The sequence below is a fragment of the Caloenas nicobarica genome, chromosome 1, assembly GCF_036013445.1.
Source record: "Caloenas nicobarica isolate bCalNic1 chromosome 1, bCalNic1.hap1, whole genome shotgun sequence".
Classification (NCBI taxonomy): domain Eukaryota; kingdom Metazoa; phylum Chordata; class Aves; order Columbiformes; family Columbidae; genus Caloenas; species Caloenas nicobarica.
In genome coordinates, this window is record NC_088245.1 from 1,214,875 (window position 1) to 1,239,959 (window position 25,085).

At 63.2% G+C, this 25,085-nt stretch overlaps 2 protein-coding genes across 2 annotated transcripts in view; one reads left to right on the plus strand and one right to left on the minus strand.

Moving 5' to 3' along the window:
- SND1 (staphylococcal nuclease and tudor domain containing 1) overlaps window positions 1–24,053 on the plus strand; it is a 123,166-nt gene extending 99,113 nt beyond the window's left edge. Inside the window, exons 17-24 of the mRNA XM_065626793.1 lie at window positions 17,752–17,940; window positions 19,231–19,372; window positions 20,973–21,096; window positions 21,185–21,254; window positions 21,962–22,075; window positions 22,618–22,821; window positions 23,504–23,548; window positions 23,777–24,053. Of these exons, the coding sequence (XP_065482865.1) occupies window positions 17,752–17,940; window positions 19,231–19,372; window positions 20,973–21,096; window positions 21,185–21,254; window positions 21,962–22,075; window positions 22,618–22,821; window positions 23,504–23,548; window positions 23,777–23,842 (954 nt within the window). The 3' untranslated portion in view covers window positions 23,843–24,053. The remainder of the gene's footprint in view (window positions 1–17,751; window positions 17,941–19,230; window positions 19,373–20,972; window positions 21,097–21,184; window positions 21,255–21,961; window positions 22,076–22,617; window positions 22,822–23,503; window positions 23,549–23,776) is intronic.
- Window positions 9,812–11,758, minus strand: LRRC4 (leucine rich repeat containing 4). The gene has a single exon (XM_065658218.1). It carries the CDS (start codon window positions 11,756–11,758, stop codon window positions 9,812–9,814), a length of 1,947 nt encoding a protein of 648 aa, XP_065514290.1.
- Window positions 24,054–25,085: the final 1,032 nt, after the last annotated feature.

Genomic DNA, 25,085 nt, shown 5'->3' on the forward strand with positions numbered 1-25,085 from the left:
GCAAATGTGGGCATAGATACAGATGTGGCCATATAGGCAGATCTGTTTATGGATGCAGATATGGCTGCAGGTGCAGATGTGGGCATGGATGCAGATGTCACTGTGGGTGCAGCTGTTAATTGTGGATAAAGCTGTGGTTGTGGGCACAGATGTGGATAGGGATGCAGATGTGGATATGGATGCAGATGTGGGCACAGCTGCAGGGCGGTGCAGCCACACAGGGACATTGGGACATCGGGATGTGCCAGGCCTCTCTGTCCCTCCTCACCGTCTCATGGCGTAAACTGCTGCCCACTCTCAGGGGGTCCTGCCGGCTGTCGGGGTGAAACCCCCAAGACCCCTCGGCCCCTCGGTGCCAGCACAGCGGGTGCAGCCAGGATGGCACAGCCCCGGTGTCTGTCCCCCCATCCCTGGCTGCATTTCTCCTTCCTGCGCCCACCCCGGCCGTTGGTTTGCCCCATCTGGCCCGGACGCGCGTGGAATTTCGATGGAGCCTCGAACAAAGCCGCAGCTGCCACCGCGGCGCTGCCGGGGCTGAGCCCAGCAGGGTCTCGGCACTGGGAGGCACTGGGAAGGGGGGGTCCGTGCTCCAAACGGCTCCTGTGTCCCCCCAGAACAGGCATCCCCCAGCCCCAGGGTGGGGTGGCAGTGGTGGGACGGTCCCTTCGTGTGGTGCCACGAGGATGCCGGATTCGTCAGCCGGCAACGCCAAGAGGCGTCGGGTGAGCCCCATGTCTTGGGGCGCAGCCGGGGAGTTTTTGGGGAGCCTCTGCAGGGGGTTGGGGCCCCGATGGCCCTTGGGGACATTCTCTCTGAGCTGGGGCAAGGTACGCGTGGTGCCCGGCTGGCAGCGGGGCCACTGTGTCCCTGCGCCCTCTGCCCCAGGGCTGAGGGGACCCCCAAATCCCACCCCCCCACGGGGCGCAGTCCCCAAGTTATTTAACCACCCTCTGGGGACAGCAGCTCCAGAGGCGCCTGAATAAATTAAAAAATCCCCCCGAGGTGCCATGATCGCAGGGAGCTGCCGGGGACAGCGCGAGGGTGACAGCACCTTCATTTTTGGATTTGCTCTGGGTGGCTCCTGCCACCGTGTCCCCTCGGTGCTGTCACCCCAGCTCGGCTCTGGGGTCTGGTGCCCACCCGCCATCCCAGTTGTCCCCAGGCACGATGGGTGCAGGGGGGCCGGGGACAAGCTCCAAGGAGGGGTTTGCTCCTTGGTGTGTCCCTGGGGGGTGGCAGGTGACACCACCCGGCTCTGCCCCCGTGTGCCTGTTTGTGCCGTGTCCCCAAACGTGTGGTGGGTGCGTAGGCGACGTGTCCCTCATCACGGCACCCCCAGCGCAGGACATGCGTCCCACGGGGTGCAGCAGCCACCCTGACACCCCAGCTGCCCCCTGCCCTTCCCAGGGCGAGGAACCCCATTTTCCCCCAAATTTTGGGACTCCAGCAGGAGCTGGGGGGTCGGGGGTAGCGCTTCCTCCCCCGTCCTGATGGGAGCAAAGCACCCGGGTGTTTATCACAAAATCCTCACTGCGATGCTCCTTGTCCCCTCCCTGTCCCCCCCCAGCTCCCCCTCACAGGGAATTCCTGATCCTGCCACGACCATCTCGGTACCGGCTTTTTATGGGGGGTCCGAGCAACCCAACCCCTGTGGGTTTGCAGGGATTTGTTCCCCTCTTCATTGACTCATCGCCCCTATTTTGCCTTTATCCTGACGGTTTTAATTAGAGGCTCCAGCTGCTGTGTCAGCAATTTGCAGGAGCCCCGGAGGCCGCGGCTCTGTGCCGAGCTGGGAAAAGGGGCAGGCGCTGCTCTGCAGAGCAGGCAGAGAACCTCCCTGCCTGCGTCCCTGCCTGCATCGCTGCCTGCATCCCTCCCTGCATCCCTGCCTGCATCCCTGCCTGCATCTCTGCCTGCATCCCTGCCTGCATCCCTCCCTGCATCCCTCCCTGCATCCCTGCCTGCATCGCTGCCTGCATCCCTGCCTGCATCCCTGCCTGCATCGCTGCCTGCATCCCTCCCTGCATCCCTCCCTGCATCCCTGCCTGCATCGCTGCCTGCATCCCTCCCTGCATCCCTCCCTGCATCCCTGCCTGCATCCCTGCCTGCATCCCTTCCTGCATCCCTGCCTGCATCCCTTCCTGCATCCCTCCCTGCATCCCTTCCTGCATCCCTGCCTGCATCCCTCCCTGCATCCCTGCCTGCATCGCTGCCTGCATCCCTCCCCGCATCCCTCCCTGTGTCCCTCCCTGCCTGCCATAGGGCCGGTGACGGTCCCCACCTGTCCTTCCCAGGGATGCAGAAGCTGGAATCCTCCAGGAGAAGCAGCTCCGGTCCAGGAGCTCATTAAAAGCTTAACGAACCCTCTCCAGCAGGTCTTAGCCCTCGCTCCTTGACGGAGCCTTTGGGAAAAAATGGGGCTGGAGAGCCTGGACTGAAGGGCAGGAGAGCATCACCCTGAGCATCGCCCCAAATCCCCCTGAGCATCCCCCAAGCATCCCTGGGAGCATCTCCCCAAGCATCCCCCCAAAAAATGCCCCCCAGAATTCCCCCAAGCATCTCGCAAGCACCCCCTGAGCATCCCCCTAAAATCCCCTCCAAAATCCCCCCGAGCATCCCTAGGAACATCCATGGGAACATCTCCCCAGGCAACCCCCTAAAGATCCCCCTGGGCATCACCCTGAGCATCTCTGGGAGCATCTCCCCAAAAATTGCCCCAGGCATCACCCCGAGTATCCCCCGAGCATCCTTGGGAGCATCCCCCTAAAATCCTCCCCAAAATCCCCCCGAGCATCCCTTGGAACATCCCTGGGAGCATCCCCCCAAAAATGCCCCCCAAAATCCCCCCAAGCATCTCCCCAAGCATCCCAGGGAGCATCTCCCACAAACATCCCCCTGCGCATCCCCCCAGGGAGTATCCCCCCAAAAATCCTTCCCAAAATCCCCCCGAGCATCCCCCCGAGCACCGGCACGTGGCACTGCCTGGGACCGGGACGCTCCGGCTCACCCACGGTGGCACCGAGCTCGGCAGCTGCGCCGCGGCACCGCCGGGACATTTCCCGGATCCACGTCCCGCCTCACGCTCGCGTTGCGCAAACGAGCAGCCTAATTGTGACAAGGTGCCCGATTTAATTACATCGGCCGGGCTGCCGCCTCTCCCCAAGGTGCAGGTTTATTTTATGGCACCAGCCGGGTCCCGCCAGGCTCCGCCGGTGCGTCGCGGTGCCCGCTCATCCGGCACTGATGCGCTCCGGGAAGCGGCGACCGCCGGCACGTGGCCGCGGCACCGAGGCCACGCGGCAGCCAGGACGCTGCTGGGGATGTCGCGGCGGAGATTGGGAACCCCGAGCCCCATCCTGGGGACAGGGCGGGTCACACCAGTGCCACCGCGTCACCCTCCCCACCCGCTTCGGCGTTAACCGAATTGCAGAGGTTCCAACCTGCCAGGCCGGGGTGCAGCACAGCGGCGCTATGCAAATCGTTTGCTAAAGTGTTTATGCAAATGTGCTGCAATCCTAATTACTTGGTGGGGGGGGGAATGGCGAATAAAATCCTCTCCCCCTTATAAAAAACCAGCGCTTGCCGCAGTCTGCGGGAAACGCTTCGGGGAAATAAAACCACGTGGCACGTGGTGGCAGCTCGGCCGGTGCCGGCACAGCCCCGCGGTGCTGCCGGGGGGACGCAGGGTGGTGCCGAGCCCCCCCTTCCCCTTGTGCGGTGGGAATGGGGGGACAGCGCGGCGACTGCCGCGGGGCTCGCCGTGCCTCAGTTTCCCCACCGGCGCCGGTGTCCCCGAGGCTCCCACAGTGACCTGGGGACACGTGTGCCACCCAGAGACGGGGACACCCACCCCAGGGCGGGGGGCGAGCAGCCAAATTCCGCCCCAGCTTCTTGCCTGCCGGGAGGGTGCCAGCAGATTTTTGAGGGTATATTTTTAATATTTCGATGTATTTAATATTTAATGACTGACTCACCAGCCCGGTGAAGCCGGTGGGCTGGTGACTAAGTCCCCCGCTCCCCCCGGCTCGTTTGGCGGCCACACCGGCAGCGTGCCGGCACCGGATCACCAGAAAACGGGATTTCTCGGTGCTGTTTGTTGCGCTCGGATGAACCGAGCCTGAAATTAGCGGTCATTAAATCAGTGTATCGCCCCACGCCCGCATCCCTCCTCCGCCAGCACCCCGGCCCCGCCGGGCCCCACCGGGCGGCACGTTCCAGCACGCTGCCACCGCAGAAAAAAATAATAAAATAAAATTAAAAAAAAAATAAATAAAAGCCATCTGCAGGACCGGAGCCAAAAATATCCGCAGCAATAAGAATAATTAACGGGAGCCCCGCGTCGGGTTGTGCGGCCGGGGGTGGGCACGGCAGCGGCAGCGGCACGGCCGCCCGGTGACACCGGGGTGAGGGGACAGCCCCAAGGTGACGCGGCGATGGCAGCGGGATGGGTGACCCGCTTGGGGAGGTGGCAGGAGCCTCCGCCAACCTTTCCACGCGTCCCATCGCGTCCCACCGTGTCCCACCGTGTCCCACCGTGTCCCACCACATGCCACAGCCACCGGGAGCATCCCCCCCTTGTCCCCGATGTCACCTCCGTGGGGGGTTTCTCGGTGGCTGCTGTGACATTTGCTTTTTTTTTTCCCTGAAAGTGCATATTCTTAGCAGGTAAATATTTGCCTTTTTCCCAAGCGCGGGCGCCTAATTACCGAGCAGCTCTGGCCGAAAACCGCCCAAAAGGCCCCCGGCGCCGCGGCACCGTCCCCCCCGCTGACCCAGCACCCCGACCTTGCAGCGGGGGGGCGGCGGGGACCCCCACCCGCAGCCGCGCCGTGGGGCGCCCCGTGGGGCGCTGGGGGTGCTGGCACATGCAGCCGGAGGGGCCGGTCCCCGCCGGAGACGTTGCCATAGAAATTATCCGTAAAACGAGGATAAACCTGGAGGTTTGAATCACGGGACACTGCAGCTGCCGCGCGCCCGTTTGGGGGGTTTTCCTCGGTAAAGCCGCGTTTTTTTGGGGGGGCAACCATGTGTTGGGGGGCTTGGTGTGGGGCACCCACCCGCGGGCGGCAAAGCAGCTCTGGCAGCTGAAATCTCCCGTTTTCCCCCCAAAAGAAGCGTGGGGTGGTGAGTGCTTGTACTGCTACCCTGCTGCCTGCACTGTCCCCCCTGCCTGCGCTGTCACCCCCCCGCCTGCACTGTCCCCCCTGCCTGCACTGTCACCCCCCCGCCTGCAGATTTGGTGGGAGATTCAGGCAGGAAAGTTTCCCGGGCCTGGCAGCAGGGACCAAGCATCTCCAGAGCCCCCCCAGTAACGCCGCAGCCCCCCCATCACACCACAGCCCCCCTGATCACACCACAGCCCCCCCATGGTATCGTAACCTCCCTGCTCTCACTGCAGTCCCCTCATGCGGGTCACCCTGCAGCCCCCCCATCCTATTGCACCCCCAATCAGCCTGCAGCCCCCTCAGTCACCCTGCAGCCCCCCCAATCACCCTGCAGCCCCCCCATCGCACTGCAGCCCCCCCAATTGTGCTGCAGCCCCCCCAATTGTGCTGCAGCCCTGCTATTCCCCACTGCAACCCCTTGTGCTGCTCACGCTGCAGCCCCTAATGATGCTGCAACCCCCCCATGCACACTGCAGCCCCCCCAGTGACACCGCAGCCCCCCCCATCATGCTGCAGCCCCCCCAATGGCATTGCAACCCCCCTGCTCACGCTGCAGCCCCTTTATGCGGATCCTGCTGCAGCCCCCCCAAGTGCTGCACCCCTGATCACTCTGCAGCCCCCCAATGACACTGCAGGCCCCCCAGTCATGCTTCAGCCCCCCCAATGACACTGCAGCCCCCCCAGTCACGCTGCAGCCCCCGGCACTGACCCTGCTGCAGCACCCGATCGCGCTGCAGCCCCTTTATGGGGAACCCACTGCAACCCCCCATCGCGCTGCACCCCCCGATCGCTCTGCAGCCCCCCATCTCTCTGCACCCCCCATCTCTCTGCACCCCCCCATCACTCTGCACCCCCCCATCTCTCTGCACCCCCCATCTCTCTGCACCCCCCGATCGCTCTGCAGCCCCCCCATCTCTCTGCACCCCCCATCTCTCTGCACCCCCCCATCACTCTGCACCCCCCCATCTCTCTGCAGCCCCCATCACTCTGCAGCCCCCCCGTCTCTCTGCACCCCCCCATCACTCTGCACCCCCCCATCACTCTGCAGCCCCCCCGTCTCTCTGCACCCCCCCATCTCTCTGCACCCCCCCATCACTCTGCAGCCCCCTCATCTCTCTGCAGCCCCCTCATCTCTCTGCACCCCCCATCTCTCTGCACCCCCCCATCACTCTGCAGCCCCCCCATCTCTCTGCACCCCCCCATCCCTCTGCACCCCCCCATCACTCTGCAGCCCCCATCACTCTGCAGCCCCTCTGATTGCGCTGCAGCCCCCGATCAGTCTGCAACCCCTTGCACTGGTCACGCTGCAAATCCCAATGATGCTGCAAACCCCCCGATCACCCTGCAGCCCCCCGGTGACGCTGCAGCCCCCCGGTCACACTGTACCCCTCCACCCCATGATGCCGCAGCCCCCCCTGGATCACTCTGCACCCCCCCGAGCACTCTAAGCCCCCCAGTCGCTCTGCAGCCCCCCCGATCATGCTGCAACCCGCCTGGATCGCTCTGCAACCCCCCCAATCACCCTGCAGCCCCCGTATCACCTTGCAACCCCCCCAATCACATCGCAGCCCCCCAATCATGCTGCAACACCCCCAGATCACTCTGCAGCCCCCCCAGTCCCACCGCAGACCCCCCCCCGGCACCCCCAGCCCATTTTTATAGTTTATTGACTCAGGGGCTCTAATTTAAGCCTAAAATTAAAGCCAAAAGTGCTTCAATAAAACTAATAATTCGGTGCAGCCCCCCTGGGCTGCAAATTGGGGGTTTGCATGGGAGGAGGAGGAGGAGGAGGTGCCAGGGGGAGGAAGGGCCCCCCCAGCAAAGCTGGGGTTCGGGGGCTGGGCCCAGTTTGCATCGGTGGCTCGACCGGAGCGATAAAACCAGGAATAAAGAGCAAAACCAGATGCATGTTTTGATAGAAACCTGCCCAGATTTCACCCCCCAAAAAGGCAAAAAAGCCTAAAAACCCAACTAAAATCGCTACGCCCAGGGGCAGGGGCACGGGGGGTCCCCTCGGTGTCCCCGGGGTGGGTGATGGGGTCCCCGGGGGTCCCGATTCCACCCCATGGCCACAGGGACATGGGGACATGGGGACAGCACAGGGGTGGCCCTGGGGCTGCAGGTGGGCACTGCCACAAGGGCTGGGATGGGGGTGGCATCTCGGGGACACCGCTGCCCCCGGGGGTCCCCGTGTCCCCACTGCCAGCACCCAGGGCACCCTGTGTCCCTGCCACCAGCAGCTGGGGGTCCCCATGTCCCTGCACAGCTGGGGGTCCCCATGTCCCAGCCACCGGCACCCAGGGCACCCTGTGTCCCCGCTGTTGGCACCCAGGTGTCCCCATGTCCCTGCAGGACTGGGGGTCCCAGTGTCCCTGCACAGCCAGGGGGTCCCAGTGTCCCCACAGGACTGGGGGTCCCAGTGTCCCCACACAGCCGGGGGTCCTGGTGTCCCTGCAAAACCGGGGATCCCCATGTCCCCCCACACTCAGGGGTCCCAGTGTCCCCCAGAACTGGATGTCCCAGTGTCCCTGCAGAACTGGGGGTCCCAGTGTCCCCGTACTCCCGAGGGTCCCAGTGTCCCCACAGAACCGGGGGTCCTGGTGTCCCCCAACCCCCAGGGGTCCCCTCCCCGCTGCGGTGCCACCCGTGTCCCCCCCACCCGCCGCGTGGGACCGGCTGCGGGTGATTCATCCCGGGCCCCCCCGCCCCCCCCCCGTCCCCCCCACCTTTCCTGCCCAATCACATTTTTCCATAATTCCGGCGGGGGGTAACGGGCCCGATCCCCCCCCAGGCATCCCCTGGGGGGGGCTGTCCCGTGTTTCCGTGGGGGGGCCCAAACAATCCCGGGGGGGGGGTCCCAATATTTGGGTACCTGGGGACGGGGGGGGCACAGCCCCAGCGATGCCCCCCCAGCACATTTTGGCCCCCCCCAATTCGCGGCATCACCCCCCCCTCCACCATCTCCATTTTCCTCCTCCCCCCTCCGCGATTTTTTTTTTAATTTCTTTTTTTTTGAAGCTTTTTACTGCTGGGAAGACAAAAAAGCAACAGAAAAACCCTTTTTCAGGCCGCCGGCTGCCCGAGGGGGGGACACAGCAACAACCCCCCCGCAACCCGCCGGCTTAACCCCTCAGGGACACGGCATTACAAATTTTGAACAATATTTATTAAAATACAAAAATACACTTGTTTTCCTTTTTTTTTTTGTTGTTTTTTCTGTTTTGTTTTGTTTCTCAGAGTACAGTCAGATTGTTCTGGCATTTATATAGAGAGATATAGATATAGATATAACTTCTGCATCTCAGCCCCCCCCGCACCCCCTCCCCAGACTTTTAATTCCGATTTGACACCCTCCGGTAATTTTTTTTTTTCTCTTTAAAGCTAAAATAAGAAATTAAAGTAGTTTCCAGTGCCCGAGCGGCCGGGGAGGACCCCCCGCTGCCCCCCCCACGGACCCCCCCAAGAAGCCACCTCAGATGCTGGTGGCCCCCCCAGCCCCTTGAGCCCTTAATTTCTCCGCCCCCCCACCCCAAATCCAAGGGATGGGGGTTTGGGGGGGCCCATCCTTGCACCCACCTGGGGAAGGGAAAAGGGGGGAGGGAATAACACACCACCCCCCCCCAAAAAAAAAAAAAGAAAAAAAAAGAAAAAAAAGGCCTGAAAACTGCAGCGTGGTGCCGGGGGGGGGCTACAATCATATGTCAGGTCTCCCGGTGGGGGGGGCCCCCCAAACCCCCCCCCGGGAGCCTTAGCCCTGTGCCGGCGGCAGACGCCGGGTGTGGCGGATGGGGGGCAAAGGGGGGGGGCACCCTCTCCTCACCCCCCCCCAGCACCCCCCCAGCACCCACCCGCCTGGGGGGGCCTTACATTTTTTCCCCCCCCTTTTTAATTTTTGTTTTGTTGTTAATTTTTTGCTTTGATACATTACAGACGTCCGTCCCCAACCCACAGGCTGCACCCCCCCACGCTCCCCAAAATAACCCCCCCCTCCCCCTCCCCCCCCCAAAAAAAAAAATAATTTCTTTATTGCATTTGGAAGATTTTGGCTCACGCCGCCGTCCCGCTCCCCGCTCGGGTGGCAGCGCCGGGGGGGCCGTGGGATTGGGGGGGTCCCTGGGACCCGGGGGGGGATCCGGCCGCATCCTGCCCCCCACACCCCACGGCACCCCGCGGGCTGCGCCCCCGCCCGCCGGCCCCCCCGCGCTGTGCCGCGCTGCACCGGGGCCCTTCGGCCGCTCCGCTCTCTGCAATTCCCAATTTTTCTCCTTTTTTTTGTTTTTTTTTTTTGTTTTTTTTTCTTTTCTCTCTCTCCCTCTTTTTAAATAGAACCTGCGAGTTAGAAAATAGTTTCTTTGTGGTTGCTTTGCTTTTTTTTTTCCTTGTTTTTGTTTTTGTTTTTGTTTTTTTTTAAATTTTAATATAATCTGCTTCTCTTATCAGCCCATAGATTTAATATATAAGCATGTACAAGAAAAAAAAAGTCTCTCCCCCGCTCTGTACAAAAGTAGCTGTCTATTTTTTTTTCCCCCTTTTTTTTGTTGATTTTGTTTGTGCATTCTATTGCATTTGTAATTTTTTTTGGGGGGGGGAATGTGGGGAAGGGGGGGGGGAAAAGCCCCCCCCCCCCCCCCAAAAAAAAATCGAAGTCATATCTGGGTTTCCTGCACTTTCTCCTTGGGGTGGGTCTGGATTAGATAGGGGTCGGCGAGGGGGGGGTGCAGCGAGTTCCCCAGGCTGTTCTCGGTCCAGTGGGCCCCGTGCGCCGCCTTGTAGGTGTTGTAGTTGATGTGGTCGTGGATGGCGGGCAGCACCACCGCCCCCTCACCTGAGCCGCCGGCCGGAGCCGCCGGCGCCGCCGCGGCCGCGGGCGCCATGTCCTCGTCCACCTGGATGATCTCGACCGTCCGGGCGGCCGTGACGGTGCTGCGCTGCTGGTGCCGCTTGCGGAGCTTGTAGAAGACGATGAGCATGGCGGCGGCCAAGAGCGTCACCGCCACGAAGCAGCCGATGATGATCTTGGTGGTCTTCATCACCTCGTCCAGGCTGGTCTGCGTCTTGTCGCCGGCGTCGGCGGTGGGCACCGCCACCTGCTTGGGCGTGCGCGTGGTCTGGACCAGGACGGTGGTGGTGGTGGTGTAGGCCGGCTGGTAGCCCGTGGAGGTGGTGGGCACGGGCTTGGTGAACTTGGGGGAGATGTCCTCCGGGGAGATCTCGGTGGTCTCCACCGTGACGGTGGTGAAGAAGCTGTAGTTGGAGGTGTTGAGCTCGGCCGTGCTCACGTTGAGGTAGGCCGAGGCGTTGGAGTTCCCCGCCACGTTGGTCACCATGCAGGTGTAGACCCCGGTGTCCGTCAGCAAGACGTGGGAGAAGTTCAAGGTGCCGTCGTTGAGGACGGAGATGCGCGGGTGGCTGGACGCGTGGCTCAGCACCGTCCCGTTAGGCAGCAACCACCTAACGGACGACATGGAAGGAGTTCGACACTTGAGCTCGGCCACCCGCCCCTCGGAGATGTTGAGGTCCGTGGGGGCGTCCATGATGAAGGGCGCCGAGCACTGGAAGGAGGTCTGGTCCACCTCCACCAGGAACCTGCCCCGCATGTGCAGGGGGGCATGGCAGCGCCCGCAGCAGGTGGAGTTGGTGGGGATGTACTCCCGCAGCCACCACGACAGCCAGAGGATGTCGCAGTCGCAGTCCCAGGGGTTGTGGTGCAGGTGGAGTTCCACCAGGTACCGCAGCGGGGCGAAGAGGTCGTGGGGCAGGGACGAGAGGTTGTTGTGGGCCAGGTTGAGCTCCACCAGCGCCGTCAGGTCGTCGAAGGCGTTCCGCTCGATCAGGTTGATCTGCGAGTTCATAATCCAGAGTTTTTTGAGGGATTTGAGCCCGTGGAAGGAGCCCGGTTTGATCTCGGGGAAGTTATTGCCCGACATCTCCAGCTCCTCCAGCCCCACCAAGGGCGTCAGGTTGGGCATGTCCTTAATGTTGCACATCCCCAGGTTGAGGTACTTGAGGTTGTACAAGCCCTCGAAAGCCCCCTCGGAGATGTACTCCAGCTTCTTCAGCTCGCCCAGGTCCAGGCGCATGAGCGAGGGCACCCGGTTGAAGGCGTACGAGGGGATGCTCTCGATGGGGTTGTTCCTCAGCCACAGCTCCCGCAGCTTGGAGAGGTACTCGAAGGCCCCGCTGGGGATGACGGTCAGCCAGTTGTCGAAGAGCTCCAGGGTGTTGAGGCTGGCCAGGCCGTTGAACGCCCCCACCTCGATCTGCCGGATGGCGTTCCTGCCCAGCTGCAGGACCTCCAGGTGGTGCAGGTGCCGGAACGTGTCCGCCTGGATCAGCTGGATGTTGTTCTCCATCAGGTTGAGGTACCGGGTGTTGGAGGGGATGCCGGGGGGCACCTCGGCGAGGCCGCGCCGGGTGCACACCACCTTGCTGAACTGGTTACTGCAGGAGCACACGGAGGGGCAGCTCTGGGGGCCCGGCGAGGCGGCGGTAACGTATAGAATCCACGCGTTGAGGGCCAGGTAGGAGCCCAGGGCAGCTCTCCAGGCGCGGCGGTGGCGGTGGTGACCAGTTACCTGCCACAAGAGCTTCATGATGTGGCACGTTCATCATTCACCATCGTCTGGGGATGTCGGCGTGAAAAGGAGAAACTGGCTCAGGGCCCCCCCCCTCTCCCGGCTCCGACAAGCTGGGCCCGGCTGGCCGGAGGGGGGGGGGTCGCGGTGTTGGGGAGGGGGGGTCCGCAGGGGAGCGGGGAGGGGGATGAAGGAAAAACGAAAATTTAGGCAAAAGATTTAAAAAAAAAGCGGGGAGGGGGAGGAAAGAGGCGCCCGCCCGCCCGGCCGAGCCCCGCGCTCCAGCCGTACCTACCTGGGGGGGCCGCTCCGGGGGGGCTCAGCGCCGAGCAAAGCGGGGAGCAGGGCTGGGGAAGGCGGGGGGGCCGGCTCCGAAAAAAATTTTAAAAAATTTTAAAACCTAAAAATTAAAAAAAAGCCAAAATGGCTCCTGGAGGCTGCGGTGCAGGGGTGCGGGGTGGGGGGGGCGGCCCGGCTAAGCGGGGGCCCGGCGGCCCCCCAGCGCGGCCATTCCCGCCGCTGCCCGCGCCCCGCGCCGCCCCCGCCCCTGCGGCCGCCCCGGCCCGGCCGGCATGGCAGCCCCCCCGGGGAGAAACCGGAGCGAGGAAAAACCCGGTCGCAAAAATCTAAAATTAAAAAAAAAAAAAAAAAAAATCTAAAATTAAAGAAAAAAATCGAAAATGAAAAAAAATGGAAAAATAAAAAATCGGAAACTAAAAGAAATCGAAAATTTTAAAAAATCGAAAATAAAAAAGGGAAATCAGAACGAAAAGGTCGGAAAATCGAAAATAAAAAAAATCGAAAAATAAAAAAATAAAAAAGGGAAAATCGAAACTAAAAAATAAAAGAGGCGAAGAATGAAAAATCAAAAATAAAAATAGAAAGTCGAGAATTCAGAAAATTAAAAAATCGCGGAAGAAATTATTAAGAATTTAAAGAAAAAAATTTAAATTAAAATAAGAAAAAAAGGAGGGGGGGGGGGGGAATCTAGAAAAATAAATAAATAAATAGCTAAAAGCCCCCACAGGAGAGGAAAAAAAACAACCCGAGGAGGGGAAAGGCCAAAGCGGGGGGGGCTGTCGCGGGGGGGTTGCGCTCCGGCACGTCTCTCGGCGGCTCCTCTCGGGGTTGGGGGGGGGGGGGGGGGTCCCGTCCCCCCGTTCCCGTCTGTCCGTTGTCCCGCGTTCGTCGGCGCCCGGTGCGGGTGTCGCGTTCAGCGGGCGGGCGGGGGGGCGGCGGCGTCGGTGGCCGTCCCGGGGCCGGCGGGCATCCTCCGGTGCTAGCGGGCGCGGGGGCCCCGCGGAGCCCCGCGGCTGCGGGCGGTGCGGGCGGTGCGGGCGGCAGCCGCGCAGGCGGCTCTCGCATCCTTTTGTCCTTCAGCGGAGGCAGCGCGGATGAATCGCTGACGCATCGTGTTGGGAGCCCGGCACCAGCGGGGGATGCTCAGCACCGCCGGCCTGACCCCCCCCCAAACCTCCTCCCCCCCCCAGCCCGCTCCGCTTTGCCCACCCCCCCCCTCCCCGGGCCGCCCCCCCGCCCCGGCTCCGCTTTGCCGGTGCGGCGGGGAAGGAGCTATTTTGGGGCTGGTTGCTTTGGGGAGGAAGATGCGGGATGAGCTTCCTCTTCCTCCTCCCTCCTCCTCGTGGCGCTGGGAATATTGGGGAGGGGGGGCTGACCCCCCCACCCCGGAGGAGGGGAGCGCCGCGGGGCGCGGACGGACGGACGGACGGCCGGCCGGACAGAGGCGGCGCGGTGCGGACCCAGCGGCTTGAAGGTGATGGGGAAGGGGGGGGCGACACGCGGGTCTGTCCCTGGCTGGTGCCCCAACCCCCCCGTGTGTGCCACAGACCCCCCCGTGTCCTCGGCTGAGACCTGACACAAGCTGGGACACGGCGGGGGGGGCCTGGGGCTGCGTCAGTGCTGCCTGGTTTTGGGGTGCGGAGTGGGATCGGGGGGTTGTGCCCCCCACCGTGGAGCCCGCCCCCCCGCACTGTTTTATCCCCCCCCGTTGAGCTTCCCCGGGGGCCCCGGAGGAGCCTCAGTTGAGTTTTAATTAACAAAATAGAACGAGGACATGGAGGGGGGGGGGGCAGGATGCGTCCCGGGGGGTCTGTGGTGCTGGGGGGGGGGTCCCGGGGTCCTGGATTCGGGGGGCTCTGGCCCCCTAGGCTGGCAGTGAGGGGGTGCTGGGGGCGTGCATGGGGGAGAACCTGGGAGCTTCTTCCCTTGGGGGGGTTAAAATTCCCCCCCTCCCGGTCTGATGTGGATTCTCCGGTGTCTGATAGAAGCCACATCCCTGCCGGTGTGGGGGTCTCTGGGGACCCCGAGCAGGATTTTGGTGTCGGGGGGAGGGGTCTCACCCCCATGTCGGGATGGACGGGGGGTGGGACGGGGGGGTCGCGGGACTGGCACGTGTCGACAGCACCTGCCATGCAATGGAGTGGGGCTGGGACCCCCCTGAGATCGGGGCTGGGACTCCCCCCGGGGAATGGGACCGGGACCCCCAGGGGCTCCGGGGGGACAAGGATGGGGAGCGGGGCCGGCACAGCCTGGCAGGGACCCCCCCAGCACACCCCGGGGACACAAAGTTGGGGACACAGCTCCGGTGGGCACCTTGGCTTTGGGACGGGGCGCAGGGATTTGCATCCCCCTGCAGTCCCCTGACTGACCCGTCACTCCCCCCGGGCCCCCTGTTCCCACCGGTGGCACCCTGAGCTGTCACCCAAGGTGGCTCAGGGGTGGCCCCTTGGGGACACCGTGTGTGACAGCACCTCGGGACACTCCTGTCCTTGCTGCCTACCCCACGCCGGGGTCACTGTCCCCACATTGGTGGCACATCCCTGGGGGGGCCCCTCTGCAGCCCCCCCAGTGCTCCCCGCTGCCAGGTGTGGCAGCGACGTCCCCTGGGTGCCACAGGACCTGGTGGCCTCATGCACCCCACGAGTGTCCCCCTGTGTGCCCCGCGGCACGAGTCCATCAATGTCCTGCTCATCCCCTCACCTGTGACCCCGCTGCAGGGGGTGGCACAGGGGACAGGGACACCTTTGCCACCGGCGTGTCACCCCGTGACGTTTTGGGGTCCCACCACGTGTGCACGGGGTGCTGCACCCAGCCGGCGGTGGCACAAGCGTCCCTGGGGACAGCGGGTGACCGCGGGCCGCGGTGCCGAGCGGGGACCCGCGCGCTGGAGGGGAGGAGGGAATTTTACAGGTTTTTTTAAGCAACAGCGAAAGGTTCCGCCGGGATTGATGAGCCGTCGGGATGGCAAAACCAGCTCCGCGTCCGGCAGCGCCAAACCCGATTAACCGCGCAGGCGGCTGCGGCGCCATCATTAAATTATCGCAACGTGGCACCTGTAACGCAGCACGAGGACCCGTCCGTCCCCCTCCCAAACCTCGCCGTACCCTCTCCCGGCCCCGTGGCTGCTGCCGTGCGCGGTGCCGGTGTGTGCCGTGCCGGCGGCCACAGCGCCCGCCAGCCAAACCCCGTCCTGGGCTGCGGCTCCGGTGATGGGAAGGGGCTGCGGGAAGATGGGGACCTTCTGCCCGTCCCCCAGAGTGCCAAGCCAGCCACCCGCCACCGCTCCAGCCGGGCGGGTGCAATTAGCAACCAGCCCCTAACTAGGGATCGATGGCGTGGGGCTGCAGCCGGCAGGAGGTTGGTGCGGTGCCGGGAGGCCTTGCGGTACCGGGGGTCGGTGCTCGGTGGAGGGGCTGGCAGACTGAACGCTGCATGCACCCATGGGTGCCCCATTGGCGGCTGCGCTTACAGCCCCGCCGGCCCGGCACAGGGGTCGAGTTTTGGCCGGGGCACACGGTGCCGCACCGGCTGCGCTGCGTCCCACTGCCGTGCGATCTGGCTGCCGCTAGATGGAAATGTGGCTTCGTGCCTGAGGCCACCACGGCACTGTGCCCCGGGCGGTACGGCCTCAGGCACGCCGGGGCTGCGGGGGACACGCGGTGTGGCACGGCCCCTGCCCACGCTGGGGTGCTCTGAGCGCGGGGACACATTGCTGGGGTGCTGGAAGCAGCCCAGGAGGGACCCGCTGGGGTTGGGCACAGCTGGAGGGGTCTGGGGTGCTCGGGAGACTCCGGGCTCCCTCCTCTTCCTCGCAGGCAGCAGGCAGGGCCGGCAGCAGAGCCCATCAGCATGCCGGTGCGTGCCTGCGTGCCGGCAGCCTTGGCTCGCTGCCACCCCCAGTGCTCTCAAAGGGGCTTTGTGTGCGCGGAAGCTCCGGGACTTGGCCAACCCCCACCCCACGGGTGGACACTTTTGGGGGTGTCCTCGTGCTGGCGTGGGTGGGAGGCGGGGGGGACCCCCACCGTGCGCAGGGATCGGGTACTGCCCAGGGCACTGGGCACAACTGGTCCCACAGGCTCCAGCTCCTGCATCTCCTGCCTGCGCGGCATCTGCTGCCTGCGCAGCATCTCCTGCCTGTGCAGCATCTTCTGCCTGCACAGCAATTCCTGCCTGCATGGCATCTTCTGCCTGCATGGCATCTGCTGCCTGCATGGCATCTTCTGCCTGTGCAGCATCTCCTGCCTGCACAGCAATTCCTGCCTGCACGGCATCTCCTGCCTGCACAGCAATTCCTGCCTGCACAGCAATTCCTGCCTGCATGGCATCTCCTGCCTGCACAGCAATTCCTGCCTGCATGGCATCTCCTGCCTGTGCAGCATCTTCTGCCTGCACAGCATCTCCTGCCTGCACAGCATCTCCTGCCTGTGCAGCATCTGCTGCCTGTGCAGCATCTCCTGCCTCTGCACCCCCAAAGTACCATGAGGCCACAATCCCCTGGGTTGGGGACCAGCAGGAGCTCCAGAGGACACCAAGCCTGTCCCCAGCGCCCCCGCCCTGCAAACCCCAGGGTTGGGCGTTTTAACTCCCATCACGACGTTAACAAGTGCCACTGGGGGTGTCACGGTCCCCAGCTCAGAGCAGGACAATCTGCAGAGGTCTGGGTGGTGTCACTGGATTTGGGGACAGACACTGTCCCACGTGATGAGCAGGGACCCCAGAGGTTGTGGGGGCTGTGGCAGTGCTGTGGGGTGATATGCACAGGGGTGTGTGGGGTGCACACGATATGTGGGGTGCAGGGTTTGCACACGCTGGTTTAATCTGGTTTGCACACTCCAGTTTGCTCTGATTTGCACACTCCGGTTTGCACATTCCAGTTTGCTCTCTGGTTTGCACACTCCAGTTTGCACACTCCAGTTTGCACACTCCCGTTTGCTCTCTGGTTTTGGTTTGCACACTCTAGTTTGCACAGTCTGGTTTGCTCACCGGTTTGCATGCTTCAGTTTGGTCCCTTTGGTTTGCACACTCCAGCTGGCACACTCTGGTTTGCACACTCCAGTTTGCTGTTACTGGTTTACACACTTGTTTGCTGTCTGGTTTGCACACTGGTTTGCTCACCCCCATTTACACCACCGCATTTGCACATTCCGGTTTGCTCTCTGTTTTGCACGCTCCAGTTTTGTCTCCAGTTTGTTCTTGCTGGTTTACACACCCTCATTTGCACACTCCGGTTTGCTCTGGGTGCCCAGGAAGCAGAGTTGGGTGCTGTGGAGCACAGCTGGGCGCCCAGGAAGCAGAGTTGGGTGCCCAGGAGCAGATCTGGGTGCCCAGGAGTAGATCTGGGTGCCCATGGATCAGAGTTGGGTGCCCAGGAGCAGAGTTGGGTGCCCAAGAGCAGATCTGGGTGCCCAGGATCAGAGTTGGGTGCCGTGCAGCAGATCTGGGTGCCCATGGACCAGAGCTGGGTGCCGGGGACAACACCAGGGGGGACCCTGCCAGCCTGTCCCCACTCTGGGTGGCTTTTGACCGGGCCGTGCCCAGGACACATCCACCCACCCGCTCAAACTCCGTCATCTCCAGGTGTTAATTGGTGGTGACGTTGGAGCAGCCAAGAGGAAGACGAGCGATTTGGGGATGATGACAGCGGTGGGGTGGGACGGGCACCCATGGGTGAGGGTGCAGGGGGCTGAGGTGTCCCTGTTGGGTCCCCACAGGTGGAGGTGGAGGTGGAGAGCATGGACAAGGCCGGGAACTTCATCGGGTGGCTGCACGTGGACGGGCTGAACCTCTCCGTGGCCCTGGTGGAACAGGCCCTCTCCAAGGTCCACTTCACCGCCGAGCGCAGCCCCTACTACAAGGCGCTGGTGGCCGCCGAGGAGGGCGCCAAGCAGAGGAAGGAGAAGGTGAGGGGGGGACAGGGGTGTCACCGCCCCAAGGGGTGACCCCACCTCAAGGGATGTCCCCATGCCCAGAGATGTCTCCATCCCAAGGGATGTCACCACCGCGAGGGATGTCACCATTCCAAGAAATCTCATATCAAGAAATGTCCTCATGCCAAGAGATGTCCCCATGCCAAGGGATGTCACCACCACAGGGGATGTCCCCATGCCCAGAGATGTCCCCACCCCAAGGGATCTCCCCTTCCCAAGAGATGCCACCACCTCAAGGGATGTCTCCACCCGAAGAAATGTCCTCATATGAAGAGGTGTCCCCATGTGAAAAGATGACCCCGCCCCAAGGGATGACCCCACCCTGAGAGGTGTCACCACCCCAAGAAATGTCCTCATGCCCAGAGATATCCCCGTCCCAAGGAATCTCCCCTTCCCAAGAGATGTCACCATCCACCCCAAGAAATGTCCTCATGCCAAGAGATGTCACTACCCCAAGGGATGTCACCACTGCAAGGGATGTCACCATTCCAAGAAATGTCCTCATACCACAAGACGTCCCCATGCCAAGGGATGTCACCACCACAAGGGACATCCCCATGCCCAGAGATGTCACTACCCCAAGGGATGTCACCACCACAAGGGATGTCCCCATGCCCAGAGATGTCCCCATCCCAAGGGATCTCCCCTTCCCAAGAGATGCCACCACCTCAAGGGATGTCCCCACCCCAAGAAATGTCCTCATGCCAAGAGATGTCCCCACCCCAAAGGATGTCCCCTTCCCAAGAGATACCACCTCCTCAAGAAATGTCCTCATGCACAGAGGTGTCCCCACCCTGAGGGATGTCCCCATGCCCAGAGATGTCCCCACCACAAGGGATGTCACCATGTCCCCATGCCAAGACATGTCCCCATGCCCAGACATGTCCCCACCCCAAGGGATCTCCCCCTCCCAAGAGATGTCACCATCCTAAGGAATGTCTCCACCCCAGGAGATGTCCCTCCCCCAGGAGATGTCCCCACCCCAAGGGGTCTCCCCATCACAAAGGATGTCCCCACCCCAAGGGATGTCCACATCATGAAGAAAGTCCCCACCCCAAGGAACGTCCCCATGCCCAGAGATGTCACCACTTCAAGAGATGTCCCCACCCCAAGACTCATGACACCTAGGGTGCTGGGGCCCAGCGATGCTCCAGCTGCTGGGTGCCACCACAGCCACCATCCCTGCCAAGTCCTGGTCACTTGCCGGTGGCATCCAGCATTGCCATGATGACCCCAACCCATGTGTGTCCCCCCTGATGGCAGGTGTGGTCCCACCATGAGGAGGCCCCGGCGGAGGAGGTGACACCAGTGCTGGAGGAGAAGGAACGTTCGGCCAACTACAAACCCGTCTTTGTCACCGAGATCACCGACGAGCTGCACTTCTACGTGCAGGACGTGGAGACGGGTGCGGGGACAGCGCCGGGGTGTCCCCCCCACCCATGGGGGTGCCCACCCGGGGGACATGCAGCTCCCTGGGGACCCGTCCCTGTCCCCACGCACCGTGGGTGCCAGGGGGAGCCGTAACGCGCCAGCACCCGCGGAATCATTGACACTGCAATATCGATGTCACCGCACCCCCCAGCACCCATGGGTGCTCTGCCACCTGGGGTGGGGGGTTATTTGGGTGGGATGAGGACTCACAGTTTGGTGGGTGAGCGTTGGAGGTGGGTGCTGGATGCAGGTGCTGGATTTGAGTGCTGGATGTGGGATTTGGGTGCTGATGCGGGTGCTGGATTCAGGATTTGGGTGCTGGATTCGGGTGCTGGAGGTGGCATTTGGGTGCTGGATGCGGGTGCTGGATTTGGGCGCTGGATGCAGGATTCGGGTGCTGGAGGTGGGATTTGGGTGCTCAGTGTGCATGTGGGTGCTGGATTTGGGTGCTGAATTTGGGTACTAGATTTGGGTGCTGGATAATGGGTGTTGGATTTGGGATTTGCGTGCTGGATCTGGGCGCCGCATTCGGGTGTTGGATGCAGGTGCTGGATTTGGGTGCTGTATTCAGGTGTTGACATGGGTGCTGGATGTGGATGCCAGATGCGGGTGCTGGATGTGGGTGCTGGTTTTGGGTGCTGATGCGGGTGCAGGATTTGGGCGCTAGATGTGGGTGCTGGATTTGGGATGTGGGTGCTGATGCAGGTGCCGGATTTGGGATGTGAGTGCTGAATTTGGGATGCGGGTGCTGGATTCAGGATGTGGGTGCTGGATTTGGGATGTGGGTGCTGGATTTGGGATGTGGGTGCTGGATTCGGGTGCTGGATTTGGGATGTGGGTGCTGGATTCAGGCTGTGGGTGCTGTACTCAGGTGCTGTACTCAGGATGTGGGTGCTGTACTTGGGTGCTGGATTTGGGATGTGGGTGCTGTATTTGGGTGCTGATGTGGGTGCTGGATTTGGGATGTGAATGCTGGATTCGGGTGGTGGATTCGGGTTGTGGGTGCTGCACTCAAGTGCTGGGTTTGGGATGTGGGTGCTGGATTCAGGATGTGGGTGCTGTACTTGGGTGCCATACTCGGGATGTGGGTGCTGTACTCGGATGCTGTACTCGGATGCTGGATTTGGGATGTGGGTGCTGTACTCAAGTGCTGGACTCGGGATATGGGTGCTGTACTCGGGTGCTGGATTCGGGATGTGGGTGCTGTACTCGGGTGCCATACTCGGGATATGGGTGCTGTACTCGGGTGCTGGATTCGGGATGTGGGTGCTGTACTCGGGTGCCGTACTCGGGATGTGGGTGCTGTACTCGGGTGCTGGATTCGGGATGTGGGTGCCATACTCGGGTGCCGTACTCAGGATGTGGGTGCCGTACTCGGGATGTGGGTGCTGTACTCGGGTGCTGGATTCGGGATGTGGGTGCCGTACTCGGGTGCCGTACTCAGGATGTGGGTGCCGTACTCGGGATGTGGGTGCTGTACTCGGGATGTGGGTGCCGTACTCAGGATGTGGGTGCTGTACTCGGGATGTGGGTGCTGCACGGGTGCTGATGCTGACAGCAGCCGTGCCCCGCAGGCGCGCAGCTGGAGAAGCTGATGGAGAACCTGCGCGCCGAGGTGGGCGCCCACCCGCCCGGGGAGGGCTCCTACGCCCCGCGCCGCGGGGACTTCTGCATCGCCAAGTTCGTCGACGGAGAGTGGTGAGGAGGGCGGGGGTCCCGCTGCCCGCCCCGCACAGGTGGGGCCTGGGGGGTGCTGACACTCACCCCCACCCGTCCCACCCTGCAGGTACCGTGCCCGGGTGGAGAAGGTGGAGTCGCCCAGCAAAGTCCACATCTTCTACATTGACTATGGCAACGTGAGTGCCTAGCACCCTTGGGTGCCCCCGAACCAGCAGCCAGGAGCTCATGACAGGGCTCCCAGCACCTTTGGGTACCCCAACCCCCCAGCACCTTCGGGTACCCCCAGTGCCCATCACAGGGGCTCCCAGCACCTCGGGGTGTCCCTTAGCCCCAGCACCCTTGGGTGACCCCCAACCCCAGCACCTTTGGGTGCCCCCTGTGACTGCAGCACCCTTGGGTGCCCCTTGACCACAACATCCAGGAGCCCGTTACAGTGTGCCCAGCACCCTTGGGTGCCCTCTGACCCCCACTACCCTTAGGTGCCCCCTGTGACTCCATCACCCTTGGATGTCCCCCAACCCCAGCACCCTTGAGTGCCCCCAAACCCCAGCATCCAGGAGCCCATTACAGAGTGCCCAGCACCTTTGGGTGCCCTCCGTGGCCCCCCAGCACCTTTGGGTGCCCCCCGTGACCCCAGCATCCAGGAGCCCATTACAGTGTGCCCAGCACCTTTGGGTGCCCCCTAACCCCAGCACCCTTAGGTAATCCCAGCACTTTGGATGCCCCCCGTGACCCCAGCACCCTTGGGTTCCCCCTGACCCCAGCATCCAGGAGCCCATTACAGTGCATCCAGCACCCTTGGGTACCCCCCAGCCCCAGCACCTTTGGGTGTCCCCCAGCCCCAGCACTCTTGGGTGACCCCAGCACCCTTGGGTGCCCCCAGAAGGAGACCCTCCCCGCCACGCGCCTGGCGGCACTGCCCCCGGCATTCAGCACCCGCGTGCTGCCGGCACAGGCCACCGAGTACCGGTTCGCGTTCATCCAAGTGCCCCAGGACGTGAGTACGGGACTGGGAGGGACTGGGAGGGACTGGGAAGTGCGCGGGGGGCACTGGAAGGGACTGCAAAGTGCTGGGGAGTGATGAGGGGGTGCCGGGGGGTACCGGGAAGTACAGGGGAGGGTGCTGGGGGGGACTGGGAGGGACTGGGGGTGCTGGGGGGGTTTGGGGGCTCAGGGGGGTTTGGGGGTGCTGGGAGGGGTGACACCCATGGGTGACACAGGAGGACATGGTGGACAACATGATGGGGACATGCAGAACAACCAGTGCTGGGGTGACTGGGAGGGATTTTGGGGTGTTGCAAGGGTCCAGGGGTGTTTGGGGATTTTGGGGGGGTTCCAGGGGGGTGACACCCATGGGTGGCACAGGAGGAGGCACGGGCAGACGTGGTGGACAGTGTGGTGCAGGACACCCAGGACAGCCAGGGCTGGGGGAACTGGGAGGGATTTGGGGTGCTGGGGGGGTTGGGGGCTCTCGGGGGGGTTGGGGGATTTTGGGGATTCAGGGGGGGTCCAGGGAAGTGACACCCATGGGTGGCACAGGAGGAGGCGCGGGCGGACGCAGTGGACAGCGTGGTGCGGGACATCCAGAACAGCCAGTGCCTGCTGAACGTGGAGCACGGGGGCCCCCCCTGTCCCCACGTCACCCTCCAGTTCAGTGACACCCACAGCGACGTGGGGCTGGGGCTGGTGCGCGAGGGGCTGGTCATGGTGGAGCCGCGCCCCGAGCGGCACTTCCAGAAACTGGTGCGTGCTGGGGGCACTGGGAGGTGACGGGGGACGCTGGGAGGGATGCTGGGGGGACTGGGAAGGGGTTTGGGGGCGGTGGGTGCTACTGGGAGGTAATGGGGGGAGATGGGGGAGTACTGAGGTGCTGGGGGGTATACTGGGAGGTGCTGGGGGGTACTGGGAGGTACTGGGGAGGTGCTGGGGGGTACTGGGAGGTGCTGGGGGATACTGGGGGGAGATGGGGGGAGTACTGAGGTGCTGTGGGGTATACTGGGAGGTACTGGGAGGTGCTGGGGGATATTGGGGGGGTTGATGGGGAGGTGCCCGGGAGTGACTGGGAGGTGCTGGGGGTTACTGGAAGGTACTGGGGAGGTGCTGGGGGCGAGTGGGAGGCACTGGCGGGACGGACTGGGAAGTGCTGGGGCTTGACCGAGGGAGACTGGGAGGTTCTGGGGGTTACTGGGAGGTGCTGGGGGCACTGTAAGGTACTGGGGGCTGATTGGGGGTTGCTGGGGGAGACTGGGCAGGGGTGGGGGCACACCGGGAGGTGCTGGGGGATGATGGGGGTACTGGGAGGGGGGTAGGGGGGTGATGGGGGAACTGGGAGAGGATGGGAGTTGCTGGGGGGTGCCCTGTACCCCCTAACCCCCCCGGGAGAGCAGGGGAGGGGGACACAGGCTCACCCCCGCATCCCCCCCAGATCACAGAGTACCTGAACGCGCAGGAGGCGGCAAAGAGCGCCCGGGTGAGTGGGGGGGGGCGGGGGGGTGCCCCATGGAGCCCCCGTGTCGGGGCGGGGGGGTGGGGGGCGGGGCTAGATGCACCCCCACCCATCTCTGGGATGACACTGGATGTGCCCCCCCCCCCCCCCCCCCCACCCCATATCAGGGTGACACTGGGCGTACCCTCCATATTGGAGTGCTGCTGGATGTGCCCCCCCGGGGTCACACCCCTGTCCCCCCCTCTCTTCCAGCTGAACCTCTGGCGTTACGGCGATTTCCGCGCGGACGACGCCGACGAGTTCGGTTACAGCCGCTGAGGGACCCCCCCGCGCCCCCCACCCCAAAATCCTCCTCCCTCGCCCCCCCATCCCACCCCATCCCTGGGGGCAGCCGGGGGGTCGCGGGGCTCCGTGCCCGGGGAAGCTGGGGTGGGGGGACCCCCCCTGCCCCCTGCAGCCAGCGCCGCCCCCCCGGCCCCCCCAGTCTGTATTTAAAGCTTTGGAGGCCAAATAAATGTAGTCAAGCGTCGCACCGTGCTGGTGTCACCCCCCCAGTTCACCTTGTCCCCAGGGAGCAGACCTTCACCCACGGGGTGGGACCCTCCAGACACCCCCTCCCCACTGCTGGGGGGTCCTCATGTGGGCGACTTGGGGGAAGGTGGGGTCCCCCCCAGATGGTGGCAATGGGGCAGAGGCTGGTCCGAGCACCTCCTGGAGGTCCAGAGCCCATCCCTGGACCCCAAACCTGGGCCTCAAACCCAGGTTCCACCCATGGACTCCAACCCCATGACCCACCCATGGGTCCTACCCACGGATCCCCCAAACCTGGGACCCCATACTGGACCCCAACCCTGGACCTCAACCGTGGGTCCCAACTGAGGACCCCAACCTCAGGTCTCAGACCTGGACCCACACCCTGGACCCCAGACCTGGGTCCTAAACCTGGACCCCAAACCCGGGACCCAACCCTGGACCCCAACTCTGGGTTCCAGCCATGGACACCAACCCTGGAACCCAACTGAGGATCTCAACCCCAGGTTCCAGACCTGGAACTGCACCCTGCACCCCAACTCTGAGTTCCAACCACAGACACCAACCCTGGAACCCACCTTTGGAACCCAACTCCAGGCCCCACACCTGGATCCCAACCGTGGACCCCAAACCTGGTACCCAACCCTGGGTCCCACCCTGGAACTCAACTGTGGACCCCAACACCAGGTCTTAACCCTGGACCTCAACCCTGGGTCCCACCAGTGGACCCCAGGACACAAACCCAGACCTCAACCCCAGGTGCCAGCTGTGGACCCCAAGTCTGGGTTCCAACCATGGACACCAACCCTGGAACCCAACTAGATGACTCCAGCCTGAGGTCCCAGACCAACATGGGTCCCAAACCTGGCCCTGAAACCCAGATCCCAACCCTGGACCTCCACCCTGCACCCCAACCCTGGACCCCAACTCTGGGTTCCAACCATGGACACCAACTCTGGAACCCACCCATTGACCCCAAATCCAGGTCCCACACCTGGATCCCAACTGTGGACCCCAAACCTGGTACCCA

Coding starts and splice junctions, on each gene's coding strand:
- LRRC4 (XM_065658218.1), bottom strand. CDS start 11,758: ATGAAGCTCTTGTGGCAGGTAACTGGTCACCACCGCCACCGCCGCGCC.